General features: G+C 38.4%; 1 protein-coding gene across 3 annotated transcripts in view; it reads right to left on the bottom strand.

Moving 5' to 3' along the window:
- LOC126981307 (proteasome activator complex subunit 4-like) overlaps positions 1-14,455 on the bottom strand; it is a 45,737-nt gene extending 31,282 nt beyond the window's left edge. The window contains exons 1-5 of one of the 3 annotated variants that reach the window (XM_050832237.1): positions 13,942-14,455; positions 12,369-12,509; positions 10,229-10,345; positions 5,671-5,724; positions 1,129-1,346 (exon numbers count right to left, since the gene is read on the bottom strand). In XM_050832237.1, the coding sequence (XP_050688194.1) occupies positions 1,129-1,346; positions 5,671-5,724; positions 10,229-10,345; positions 12,369-12,509; positions 13,942-14,132 (721 nt within the window). In that variant the 5' untranslated portion in view covers positions 14,133-14,455. Of the gene's footprint in view, positions 1-1,128; positions 1,347-5,670; positions 5,725-10,228; positions 10,346-12,368; positions 12,510-13,941 lie in introns of those variants that run through there. The other 2 variants (XM_050832238.1, XM_050832239.1) reach the window with 2 other exon arrangements.
- Positions 14,456-14,866: the final 411 nt, after the last annotated feature.

The raw sequence follows: 14,866 nt of genomic DNA on the forward strand, positions 1-14,866 counted from the left end.
GAACTAAAGTCAAGAAACAACCAGCAAAACATAGCAGAAAAATTGTTTAAAGGTCAGGATATTAGTATTAGTTGTTATTTTCACCAAATACATCACTTGAGAAAGGTGCATCTATGACAACAGTAAGTCTTTAACACCGGCAAATATTATATATGAACAATAAGGAAACCATAAATAAATGCAAAAAATAAATAAATAAATAAATAAAACTAAGGAAGTAATATTTAGTAAGGAAACTGATGTATGTCTGCATAAGTTTGTTACATATTATTAAAGATTATTTCAAGACCATGTAGCAGTGAGATCCCATCAGTTGTGTGTGTGTGTGTGTGTGTGTGTACGCATGTCTGTGTAGCCCATGTGTGCGCTGAAAGTTGAGCTCCATCTACCTCTAACTGAATCATCGTCAAGCATGAGCTGTGATTGGCTTGAATTTCCCTGAGCCTGTAGCCTTGCCATGAGCCTCAAAACCCCCTTTCTCATCCCCCGAATGTACATCCTCCAAATTACTGAAGGTAAACAGCTTATTTGAGTTAATTTATTTATCGATTTCTTGTAGTTTGCTAATTTTTTGTACTGTATTATGTTTATATAGGCTAGAAGTATGCCATGTGCATGTTTAACTTTGCGTTGAACTGCAGGAGTCCAACCATATATCGATTATAACATTGGCTTCAATGGAACCTAATATGATTTTTTTTATGTGAGGATTTCTATCGCTCATATTCTCACATATTAAGAGACACTACTGTACTTTTTGACCTTCTGAAATTCAATACAGAAAAATTGTACTCTAAGTAGTCAGTTTCATTAGTTCTAAGTTTTTAAGTTTTATATACTGAAAGGACAAAACAAAGCAGTATTTTTCAGCACAGTTAAAGCCTTGATTCACACCAGGGACAGTGGTGACAGAAGCTTAGGTGCATTTTTCAAACCAAAGTTATATGAAAGTTATATGAAAGTTATATACTCGCACTCCATATTAATCCAATATATTATCATTTATGGTTATGATAAAGCAATGGATGTTTTATTCTTGTAATGCCAAAAAAATGCTTTTAAGTTGAGTGTAACATTCATCATCTAAAGCAGGAAGTAAATATTTGTAATAGTATTGGATATGCTCACCCAGCATCTCATCCTTCCAAAGTCTCCAGCCAATATCTTCTTGGTCTGGGTTGAGGGCAGTAGGCAGGAAGAGCTCCAAGTAGACCATGGCACGCTGCATGATCATGTCAAAGGGGCACAGCAATGGCCGCACCTCTTCTAAAATCTCCTTTGTAGCATTTGGTGGAAAGTAGAAGCGGCAGACTCGAATCATGTTTTCCACGGCTCCTTCCGCATTTCTATCAAAGGAATGTTAAAGGCGAAACCTTAAAACTAATGTGGAAAGTAATTTTTTTGCCTTTCTGTATTTCTCTTCAGTGCTGCTATTTTTATATAGTTTCCCCATTTTTCTGTGTTTTCCTTTCTATTAATATGTAATCATCAATCTACCAGTACACATTTTGTTGGTTGTATCCAAACCATACCCAAATTTTCAATGCCCTTTGTTGCTCTATGTAGTGATCAATACCATGCTCTCCAACCCTTTGCAGCACTCCTAATTTACATACCATAATTAAGGTAAAAAATGTGATAAACAAAATATACTGATCACATACTATTTCCACAACCGTCAACACTGGTTCAAATGATTAGCCTGCACCAGCCCACAGTAGTACAAAGACAAATATGTCCAGATAGAGGTGGTTTAATGCTAGTTTAATTTTATTATTAAATAAATTCAATCTAGATTAAACAAGCAGTCCCCACAAATGCCATGCCAAGCACCTATGACTTTTCTTTAACTCTTTAACTATGTGCAGGCCCCTTGTGCTGGTAGGCTATACTCAGGGTCACTGATGGTTGACCACAGACATTCTGTGGTACATAATTTTGCTGCCCCCCAAAAAATTTTCCAAATAATTTTTTATTCTTTATATACTTCACTCCAAGTCTACTTGCATGTTCTGGTATATGATTATAATTACACTCAACCCTCTATTTCCTGGATAATGGATTTTCTGGTCCAAATCTGGGGTCTGGCAATTGCTGGACATATGCCAGTCAAGTCTGGGAATCAAAATAGAAGTTCAAGTCAAATACCTGTGGACTGGCCATGTCTGGTGGATGCCAGACATATACCTGGCCAAGTCTGAGTATTGTTACAAAAGTCTGGCCATACATTAGATTCCATCCCTCGGTCAATGTCTGCAACCTGCTAGGTGGCCGCACATACAATACGTACACTGAGACCCTCAACTTTCCAGACTAATGGGAGAGGCGCCCAAGTCCATTTATAATTGTTGATAGTCATTAAAATACCTTCAATCTTTCCACTAATCCATTATGGTTACTCCCTGTCTCTCCATGTTATACTCAGCATTTTTCTCTCCATTTCTCTTTGTGCACTTCTTAGATTTCTAAATCTTTTGAGGCACCAAGATTTTCATACGCATGTTAAGACGAGCAGAATACACTGATTGTGCACACCTTCCTCTTCCAGGAGTGGCAGGTTGCTATTCGTGATATTACTGCTTTTATCAAAATGATCTACCCCATTCCTATTTTCTCCCCGATTTCGTTATCGTGAGCTGAGATTGCAGTAATTTTTGTCCTTTGTACTCTCCTACGTGCTTTGTTCTGATCATTATTTGTTGTCCTGCCAACTGATCATTAAACATTACCTTTGGTTCATTCATATTCATCTTCACAACTACGTTCACACTCACTGTGAAGTTCCTTGATAATTTTCTAAGTTTTCCTCAGACTCACTTAGTAAGACTATGTAACCTGTGAATCAAAGGTTGTTAAGGTATTCACCGTCTTTCAATAATGTTATCTTGCTCTAATTTCTTAAATACTTCTCTAAGCAGATCATAAATATCTCTAGACATTTTGCATACTACTATTTTATTGTACTCGAGAGACTTTTCAACGATTTGGATAACGACAGAAGTGTGATCAGTTGTTGAGTATTCACTACAAACTGCAGCTTGTTCTCTTGACTGGTTGGAGTCTAGTGATGCATTTATTTTGTCTGTTCCATGGGGTGAGCAATTAGTTGGTATTATGTTGCTTTTTTATGAATCAATATGATAATGGCATCGTTTCAGGCTCTAGTGACTGCGATAATGCAAACACTGTTTTTCTTTGGGCTAGTATTTTTCAGTATGAATCACATGGATCTCTGATTAGATTATCATTAGGTCATCTGCTTCATCCCTACTCATCCCTTTCAAAGCTGATATCACTAACTTTCCTGTTGTCGATAAGCTTGTTAGTTCTGGCAATTCTATCGACTCATTTACACATCTTCCACGTAGTTCCTTAATCATGTTAATAACTTCCAAAACTATTACACCATAACAGTGGCATCATGACAGTCTTTGACGTTTCAGGATTAGTTACAATCGCACGGAACAATGGTCACAAACATCCTACTAAAAACTGGTGGCCACATGCTCCTTCCTGAGAGTGACACAGGTTCCTTCCAACCTGTTAGATTTAAGTGCTAGATTGGCTAGAGGGAAGATCTCGGCCCATACCCAGGCAATGAGGGTAATCTCTCACCTCCACTGTCTTTTTTCAATATTGATGGGCCATAATTCAGGAACTATTTGATCTAGAATGATCTGATTTGAGGTACACCAAGTGTAAATTAAAGATCTAAAACTTGGGAATAAAACTTTTAACATCTGAAGGAGTTGAAAAATTACCAAAATTTGCAGTCTGGGAGGAATCTCTTCAAAACATTGATTACCAGTAGGATTAAGAACAAAAATAGGGTATGGGGTAATTAGTTTGTGGCCAGGATGAATGAGTTTCTTGGTTTGATCCATTGAAACGTGGAACTGTGGGTAAAGAGTAAATTAGTAGAATCCATACGTTTAAAGATGAAGGGAGCAAAGCGCAATTAGTTTGACTCCTTGCTCTCTTGCTTCCTTCATCATTCAGTGTAGGAATTTTACCGCAGTACAACCAATACTGATGTATTCACCGGAGGCACTGATGTGGAACAGGAAGCAAAGGATAATGATTCAATGTGGAGACATGTTTTTAACGTGTGCTGTGATGATGGCAAAATGAATGGTAAGACCAATGCTTCTAAAAATTCTGACACTGCAAAGAAAATGATTGTAACTAAACATGAGATGAAGAAAATGCAACAAAATGAGATGACTAAGAATGTGTCTAGCAGTGGAGTGAATAATATGGGTATGAGATTATAGTCCACTGTAAACTGGAAGGACAGTTGTATAATATTTCTTAGAGAAGACTGGAGGGAGGAGAACTGGAGCATAAAAGAAAATATATATCTTGTGGCCACCCACTTTAAAGAGTTCTGAAGAAACGCCAAAATAAACAAGTTATGATAATGATTACCCACTTGACTTTATATGCTAAGGGAAAGCTTTTATGAGAACTAGGAGTCTTTCTTCATACTTAAAGTAAAGAGTAATTACAAATGATGGCAAATACCGTATTTGATGGCTTATAAGACCAATGGGCTTTTAAGACACGTCCCCAATTTCGGCAGGCATTTGAAAAAAAATATAATGAACAGGTCTGAAACACGAGTATCAGGTGAAAATTTTTCGCCCGACATTCGTAGCACTCCCCTCTATTAGGTCATTATTAAAGTTTCACATGTATTCAGATCATTATCAAATCCCAATACTTTACATTTAAAGCCCTTAATATTTGCTGGTACCTACCAGAATTGGTCCTTCTTATAGATTCGAGGGTACTGCTTTGAGATCTAAACAAATATGGCGGAGATGGCAACATTCAGAGAGGTAACGGCTATAAAGTCTTAAATTTTCCCACTTAGATGAAGCAATTTTCTTTTCTGAGAGAGAAATGCATTATAGCTCCAAGGTGAACTATTTCATCCCTATTTCCTTCAGTAGATAATACTGTAAATAATTAATTTAATGTAAACAGAAAGGAACTGGTAACGTGTGACCAAAATTACTTCAAAATTATATTTCCAAATTTACAAACCGATTTGTTTCCATTTTCTTATAAAGAGATATCAATTGTAGGTAAGCAAATATGATTAGCAGCACAAAATTACCAATCAGTAAATTTTTAAAAATTAATGCACAGGCAAAATGCCATTTATTTATGAGCAACAATGGATTGACTACAAAAAAACTACACACTGCAATAACTAAAATTAAAACTCTAAAACCCTAAGAAAATCTGAAAAATACAAAGTGTGTCTATTGAAGAGTAAAGATTTAGCATGTAGATCACCTAAAACATAGATAAAATGAGAATGGTGTTATACTGAAAAGAGCAAAATATGTTAACATGTCCTACATGATGCATGGAAGTAAATCCTCAAAAATATTTATCTGATCAGACTTGATTTAGTAGAAACAGTACTAGTATTTAAAAAGCTGAGAGAGAGAGAGAGAGAGAGAGAGAGAGAGAGAGAGAGAGAGAGAGAGAGAGAGAGAGAGAGAGAGAGAGAGAGAGAGAGAAATTTATAAAGCTAATGTGAATAAGAGAGAAATATATACAGAACAGAATCAATTACTGTGAGTCAACTAAGGGTGAGATTAAGAGCCTAGAGGCATATTAAAAACAACGTAAGTAAGACTGTTGAGCTTAACTTACGATGTAAATCCCCTCCTACGGCTAAACATACGACTGGTGTCCCTCCGGGTGCGCCTGAAAGGAGTCATGACGGTGGCTCTAAGGGAAGGAGCGCATCTCATCTCACACATAAATACTGTCTGCACTTAACCTTGGTCGGATGGATAACAAGTGGCAAGTGATTCATCTTGCTCCATCACTGCCAGTAGTGAACTTTAACATTTTTATTTAAAAGTAATCATTTGTATTATTTAAATCACTGTCATGAACTACTTTTCAAGCAAGCCATTATTGGAACCTAAAAATAAAACATCTCTTGTTCTGAACTTTTAAAGAAACTTAAAGCAGAGATCATGGCTTAATTTTTTAAATTTTGAAAAATAAATTAAATTCAATCATATCCATCACCAAAGAAATTTGCTTAAACAACATAATTTAAATCATATATATAAATAATATGAAAATAAGAGTATATTGCATAATAATGGTAGATATATTACACACTAACAATAAAAATTCATAATACTATAACAATAATGGCTTGAGGATGGGACAGATCACTTATTTGAAAATTCTGACTCAGGACAAAACCCAAAGCAGAGGTAGTCAACTAGTCATCAGGCAAAGATGGGACTTGCAACACAAAAAGTAATCATGTAAGTATATCAAAGTAAGGAGGAAGAAAACTGCAGCAGAAGCAACTGGAGGATATTTACAGCAGCAACTCAGCACTAGTGGGGGATGAAAGCAAATGTACAGAAAAAAAAAAAAAAAACTTCTGTGACTTAGTCACCAAATTAGGTGGGCACTTTATTATGTAGGAGCTGGGTACTGTAGGCATGCAGATTAACTCAGCATGTTATCAGCATATCACTTACCCATACTGCAATGATTTCAACTTGCTTATTCAAATGAAATAGTTGACCTTCCATAGGGTTCACGATTATAGGTTTACCTTGCCATGTGATATTTTCTTAAACAATCAATTAAGAGACAACTGCACCAGCAGCCATTCTCTTTGTAAATTATTTACCCATTATTATTTCCCTACATTATTTCATAATTGTACTCCACTGAAACACAAGAACTAAAGCTGCATGTCCCCATACAACAGATGGTAACTAAATGTTGAAGGACAACAAGTTCATCTAGTATTATTATTCACACAAAATGCAAGATGCACAACTAAACCCAAATTGCATAATTTCAAAGAAGATCTATCACTGATCATTTCCCTCCCAGCAATGATTGGTTGAAGAAAAATCCTAATTTAATTTTTCATAAATGATTATACAATTTCTTCAAACTAAGATCACATGTTATAGTGAAAATGTGTGTGACTTCTACAAGTGATAACATAATATGCACAGTAACAGTAACTCCCACAAAATTAACTGAGATATACATTAGGTAAAACTCATTAAAAACTATTTTTGTATTTTTGTTGTATGAGCACTAGAGATGAACTAATCCTATATGAACAGAGAAGTAAAAAAAAAATGTTGATGAACCACAAACCAAAGTCAGTACCTTTGAACTTAATATTTCTTACACCTGTGTCAACAGGGTATTATAAAAACTGCAGAGCTTACTAGGAAAACAGCTATATTCTTCACAACACCAAGTTGTTTCTGAGAATACTGAAGAACATAATGATCCATGACACAAAAACTTGTGAACAAGATTCAATGGTCAAATCTGAATCAAATAAATGATTCATAATGAATAAAACATTAATTTGGCAAAGAATGAAAGGTGTTGTCTAATGCATAATGAAGTCCAAACAAAGCACATATAAAAGAATATATACCGTATGGATGAACCTAAGGAAATGAGCAGCAAACATGTTGCATATGGATGCCCCTTTGTGGTAAAGTAAAAGCATGTCAACACCGAGCAAATTTTTTTTTGTCATATACATTCAAAGTCTTCTGTTGCAGATACCCTATGACCTTTTATAACCTTATTTTACCAACCAACCTGATCAAGGGACAAATGACAATAGAAGCCAATCATAAAGCTGCATGATACTATCCAAGCTGCTCAGAGAGTTATCCACAACCCTCTGCTGCATTTGCTTAACATGAAACCTATTTGTTGCTATTCAGATGGGTAAGCAGGTGTTACAGTCGGGAGCAGCAAAATACAAGCATCTCAGTTTTTCTTACATTCAGGTGTATACAAATTACAAAATTAAAGTTATTTTTTATTTTTTAACGTTTCGGCCCATGACGTCAGTGGGCTTTCTTGGTGGAGCCTGATGGTTGGCCCCAGCCTGTTATGGCACAGGCAAGTGTTTATAGTGGAGCCATCTTGCTTGGCTCATGCTGCCCCCCAAGAGCTCATCTTTGAGCCTCTCTTTAGAGAGAATCAAGAGTTCAGGTTGATAGGTGGTCTTCAGGACAGCATGTGGATAGTCTTAGGCCACTTGACGGTGACTGAAAAATCCTACTTGTGGCAGCAGACAGGACTCAAACCTGCATCCTCCTAGACGCGGCGCCGGCACGCTAACCACTCTTCTGTTCTTGCACTATTCTTCTCCTTTACCGCTGCTTGCAATTCATTCCATTTTTTCCTTTCTTCCTCATTTCTATTCTTCTTTATATATATATTTCCTTACATCATCTACTTCTTTTTGTTAAGTTGTTCTATACAATATTTTCTCTGTTACCTGCTAGGATTTTAGTCTTAATTTCATTGGTCTCGTTTTCTCTTCTATATAAGGACCCAGCCTAACGATCTCTTCTACCTTCTCCTCAAGGTTTTGTAATTCTTCATCATACAATTTCTTAAGTAAGTCCTTCTCTAATTTCAGTTCTTTCTTTTCCCTTTTTGGTTTATACGTTATATTCTTCTCCTTCATTCCAAATATAACACTTCTTCTTATCTGCCTAACTTCTTATCTGCCTAACTTCTTATCTGCCTAACTTCTTATCTGCCCAACTTCTTATCTGCCCAACTTCTTATCTGCCCAACTTCTTATCTGCCCAACTTCTTATCTGCCCAACTTCTTATCTGCCCAACTTCTTATCTGCCCAACTTCTTATCTGCCTAACTTCTTATCTGCCTAACTTCTTATCTGCCTAACTTCTTATCTGCCTAACTTCTTATCTGCCTAACTTCTTATCTGCCCAACTTCTTATCTGCCCAACTTCTTATCTGCCTAACTTCTTATCTGCCTAACTTCTTATCTGCCTAACTTCTTATCTGCCCAACTTCTTATCTGCCTAACTTCTTATCTGCCCAACTTCTTATCTGCTCAACTTCTTATCTGCCTAACTTCTTATCTGCCTAACTTCTTATCTGCCCAACTTCTTATCTGCCCAACTTCTTATCTGCCCAACTTCTTATCTGCCCAACTTCTTATCTGCCTAACTTATCTGCCTAACTTCTTATCTGCCTAACTTCTTATCTGCCTAACTTCTTATCTGCCTAACTTCTTATCTGCCCAACTTCTTATCTGCCTAACTTCTTATCTTACTAACTTCTTATCTTACTAACTTCTTATCTTACTAACTTCTTATCTTACTAACTGTTTTTTTAAAGCCTTGACCACCTTTCTCCACATTTTCCTTCTCTTCTTTCAGTTGCTTTTCAATTACTTCCTTGAGGATTACATTAGCTTTTTCATGTTCAACTTTCCAGGTCTTCACTTCACCCAACACTTCCTCTCCGACTCTCTGCTCCTCTTTGCTCACTATTGCTTTCAGGTCTTCATTTTCCTTTCTTGCTACTCCTAGGCCTTCCTGCACTGTTTTATTCATATATTGCCAACTTCTCTTTCAGCCTTCTAAATTACGTACTCGTGACCGGAGATCCCTTAGTGGTTCCCTATCTTGCAAGTCCTCCTCGTCTCTGCTCTTCACTATTCCAATCCATTTGTCTAGTTTCCTTTCCATAAGCAGAATTCTTTTGTTTATAGCCGATTCCTTACTGGCAAATCCCGAGAAACTAGGGTCGTATCTTTCATCTCCACTCTCGTCGCTAATCCACTCATCTGGCCGTCGTCCCTTCCTTCATGCTCCATTTCCTCATCTTCCTGGTGTTATCCACTCCAAATCATCATCCCTCCCACTCATCCTACAAACCGGTCAAAATAGGAGATGGGCCCAACCCAGTAAACATCACCCAGGCCCGCAAAACACAACAACAGGTAGCCAACGAATCAGCTGATTTCAGCACAGGTAGTTGGGTGAGGGCTGTCCGCGCCACACATCTGCCTCTGGTGATGCTCTGTGTGTGTGTGTGTGTGTGTGTGTGTGTGTGTGTGTGTGTGTGCGTGTGTGTGTTTTGTGTTGCATGAGTGAAAAGTTACGTGGCCCATTAAATTTATTTTTGTCCTTTCTCCATTAATTTGAATATCTGTTTCTCAAGTGTGGGGCCCCTAATTCTACTTGGGGTGACCGATGATGAAATTGGCAATGCCAGTTATTATCAAAACTATAGAAAAACATTCCTACCAGTTCTCCAATCTAAAGTGTTCCACAATCAGTGTATAGCACCACACAGAAAGATGCCAAGTATCATAAACATAAACAAACCTTCAATGTTCAAATGAAAAACAGAGTAAATTACTTACGATGGCAGCATCAGCATCCCAATGGTATTATAGGAATTGTAGAAGAGACTGTTATACAAGTCATATAGAGGACGCCACTCCAGCACCAGGTCATCCGGGCTCAGCAGCTCTTTCTTCCTAAAAGCACAAGAAGATTCACAGTTATAATTTACTATCAACTCTGCTTCCACATGTAGGATCTCACCAATGATGATTTCCAAATTAATGTTTTCAACAATAATGCTTAAGATTCTTTCTATTTTTTTCATTTCTTTACTGAAAGGAAGTTATTGGTGCATATGGGACAGTGGTAGTCCATGGAATGACTAAACTAGTGTCCACTAACACAGCAGACTGAGAACTTACTAGACTTGGTTGGGTGTGCTGTGATTTTGAAGACTGATTGTATTTCAATTTTTCTTTTTTGAGAATATTCTGGAATTTTTTTTTTTTTCAACCACAATTAACACCGTAGATGTTAAACCTACAGATAAGGTGGGCTGACTGTATAGTTTGACAAAATCAACATATCTTTGTTTTGTTTGCAACACCCTTCTAAATTGGGTATGTCAGTAAAATATGCACATAAATAAAAATTACCATGGAATTGCCAGTGAAAGTTAAGGAAATGTTAAAAAAAAAAAAATTTCACAAATTTTCATATACAATCATCCCTCAAACAGTACTGTTTCCAATAGTTCGGTTTCGGTTTCATACGGATTGTCATAGATCGTCGAGAAATTTGAAAATTCTAAAAAAATCTTCTATGAAAATCCACATAAAACTGAAACTGAACTATTGGAAACTGTACTATTTGAGGGACGAATGTATATATCCTCTAATAAACATCCATGATCAGGCACTTGACTCATCATAAACCAAAAAGCATTCATTACCTACATTTTGCCATGCACTGTAACCACTAGACGTTACAAATGGAAGATGATGGTCGTTGATGAAACATGGACTAGCAGGCAGCAGAAAGCCTGTTGGCTCATTATCACTCCTGTTGCAGCAAAGTGGCGATCAATGCGCTTCTTGAAGGGAGATGGTCTCTGATGGTCGGTCAGGCTTCATTCCGGCGGTCCTGATGGTCGGCCCAGCCCGCCTGGGGCATGGGAGTGTTTATAGTGGCGCCATCTTGCATTGGCTCATGCTGCCTCCCAGAGCTCATCTTTGATCCTAGAATCTAGAGTCCCACTGGCGGCTGAAAAATCCCAGCTTGGTGGCACCGGGCGGGGATTGAACTCGCGTCCTCCTGAACACGAGGCCGTTACTTTGACGACTCAGCCACCGGGAGAACTGCAGTACATTAGACAAGGGAAGAAGTGGTACAACACGCCATGCAAAAATACAAGTCCGTCTGTTTAAAAATCTTTCCAAAAGAATTTTTTCTACCACGGCTTTGCAAAACTTTGCATAAATTTTGAACCATAGTAATCAAGACAACTTTCTGTAAGAGAATCATTATTTCATTTTTTATTTGACTTGATGGTTGCTGTAAAAATCTACGGTATTATACTACAAATTGGTATAAGTATTTTTCTAATGTTCTCCAACCCATTCTGACTCGAGTTGTATTACTGCAGCCTCTCTTTAGCTTTTTGATCACTATCATTACTGGGGAGCAGCATGAGCCAGGCAAGAAGGCACCACTGTAAACATTTGCCTGCACCGTAACAGGTTGGGCCCGACCATCAGGCCTCACCAAGAAAGTCTACCAGTGCCATAGGTGGAACAAAAAAAAAATAATAAATAAATAAATAAAAAAATAAAAAAAGGAGGCAGCTCAAAGGCCCTCAAAAAATATACAAGAAGCCTGCTATATCACATCCAAAAGCAAAACATGGAAGAAGATACAAATACAAAATTCCTAAATGGTTGGAAAGGTATTTTGATACCCCCCTTTTTGAAAGTTTCCAAGTTGTAGGCAGGAGGAAAAAGATGAAGGTTGTTCCATCGTTTATCAGCAAAAGGGATGAAAAAATGATGCCGGTTAATTTTTGCATAAGGGATTTAGATTGCAGTGGGATGAGCTTTAGTAGAAAATTATGTGCAGCAGGGCCATGAGAGGGGTGGATGCATGCAGTAAGCAGGTTCAGAAGAGCAGTTAGAGAGAAAATATTGATTAAATATATGCAATGAATAGCATAATTCTTACTTGAGAAGGATTGTCAGCATTTGAGCAAATTTTGCCATGACCCAGAATTCCTGGTTCAGAGTGACAGCCAACTCGTATAGCAACTTCACCAGCTTCACATGGTCCTCTTTGGAGAAACATATTCCATAAAGTTTCACAAATCTGAAAAAGAATTACCAATGAACAGATCTTACCTCTGATGATTAACTTCAGGATTATCACATAAAACAATTTTCTGAATGTAAATTCTATAATTTTCAGCAACAGTGAAGTTATTTGTTTGTGAAAACCACATCAAGTTCATTACTTTTGAAAGGAATATATATTAAACACCATTTTACTGTTTAAGTTAAGGTGCATCACAGATATAGCTACAGATATGAGTTGATTTTACAAACTCTCAAGTTTATCTATATTATAATGTACTTTACCTTTGAGTTCAGGTCAAAACAGAATTTTTCCTTCCTCCTTACATGACCTTGCTACACAAAATTCTCTGCACAAACTCATGGCTATGCTGCCCATTTTCCTAATCCAAGAGCTAACCAATAACTTAATTCTTTCATCCTTTTCACTTGTAAACTCCTAACAACTTCCACTGTTTGTATTTCATCCTTCCTATGACAAACTGTTTTCATCTACAATAGAAGTGACAATCCTGCTTGTTGGGGGTAGAGGGTAGGTGGCATTTGTCCATCACTTTTTACTAATGTATTATATGTATACAAAGGGTTTTGTGAAGGTTTGAAAGAAAATAGACCAAAATTAAGGCGCTGGAGTTATACTGGACCTTTACCATTGATGAAAATTACTTACCATCTAGAAGCTTCATAAGTACCTTAATAGTGACTTTCAAGACAAGGTGGGCAAATCATGTTAAACAAGCAGGGCAAATTAATGGGAAGTAGCCCAAAAAGTCGCATGCAGCCTCGAAAAATAGCCCAATACGCTATGATCTTTGCCCAATGTAGCAACACTAATATGTACATGTAGGGGAAAGCATAAAGTACCTAATCTAACATTTCCGTACTACTTCAACCTAACTTTACATAACCTTCTAATGGGGGGCACCCCCCTCGACCCCCCCCCTCTCTGCTTAGGAGAGGGTAAAATTGCATGGTTTCCATACATGGTAAAAAAAAATCCCTGAATGTATGGAATTTCCCTACATTTAGGTAGATGTAAGAAATTTCCTTACATTTAGGGTATTTTTAAACCCCCCATAACTCAAAAACTGTGTTTGCGATGCATTTCATGTTTACAGCTGCATTCCCAGCAGTCCCAAAGGACCCCTAGCCAATTTTGGTTGCGAGGGGTGAGTATGGGCAAACACTGGAATAATACCATATTGCCTATGTGTCTTCTCACATTATTTACCAGGGATAAACTGTTTTTTTTCTGATAGGTTTTGATGCATTCTGATTATTATTTTTCCTAGGACTTTCTAAATGTAGGGGTGCAAGAATGAAAAAAACCTAATGGTTCCCATGAAAACAATTACAGTATAGGAATGACCCCAGTTCGCCCCGCTGCATGTCCCCCCGGCCCTTCTCTTCCCTTCCGGGGGTACAGGGAAGAAGCACCCCAGGCTCACCTGGACAGCTTGGCCACCCAGTGGACGCATCCTGGCCTGATGTCACGCAGGATGGCAGCCTTGCACAAATTTTCCTTAATCTCACGGATCTGTTCCAGAATTTCCGCGTCGAGACCTTCCCTGTATGGCAGAAGCTTGTTGTAGACGACCTGCTTCTGGGGCCTGAAGCCCAGCGCGGGGCACTCCTCCATGGCGGGTCGCGGCGCAGCTGTCGTCTGCCGGGCTCACACGCCGCACATGTCGCTGCGTCACGGCCTGGGGGGGATCTGAAACGTAGCACTTTCACAATGATGTTTTCACAATGATTTCTGCCATGTTGGGTGCACCGGGAACTAGCGCGCCGCTGGTTGGCTGCGCGGCGCCCTGCCACGCCAATGACAGGCCGCCTCTCAGCCGGCGGCGCCTAGAGCCCCGCCGTGTGCCGCGCCTGAGGCCGGCGCCGCCGCGGCCATCTTGCTGCACCGCTGCTCGGCGGAGGGAGCCAAGGAGTGTACAGAAGATACACTCTAGAACCCTTGGGAGAGGCGGTGGCCGAGTGGTCAGGTTGCGGGCGTGCTGAACCTGTTGTCGGAAATTTCTATATAAAATTACCTCCCCTTAAATCTTATTTTCAATAGGGAGAAATTATGCGCTATTAGGGTAATTTGCACTTGGATTATTATTTGAATAAGACAATTATGATTCGAATTCGAGACGGTTGAACCAATGAATGGAATAATTAACTTTTATACCAGCGATTCGAAGCTGGTGTATTGGCTGACGTGCCAGATGTGACGTCACGTGTTGAAGCTTCGAAGCTTTACCGTAGCTCACGACACGTATACTTCAAGCACAAAGCTTAGCTTTCCTACTATAATCATCACCCAGCCGAATACCCTCCTGGTCTGCATTAATTTCTCATGTGTTTCGATACACGCAGACTCTT

Source organism: Eriocheir sinensis, chromosome 47, assembly GCF_024679095.1.
Source record: "Eriocheir sinensis breed Jianghai 21 chromosome 47, ASM2467909v1, whole genome shotgun sequence".
Lineage (NCBI taxonomy): Eukaryota > Metazoa > Arthropoda > Malacostraca > Decapoda > Varunidae > Eriocheir > Eriocheir sinensis.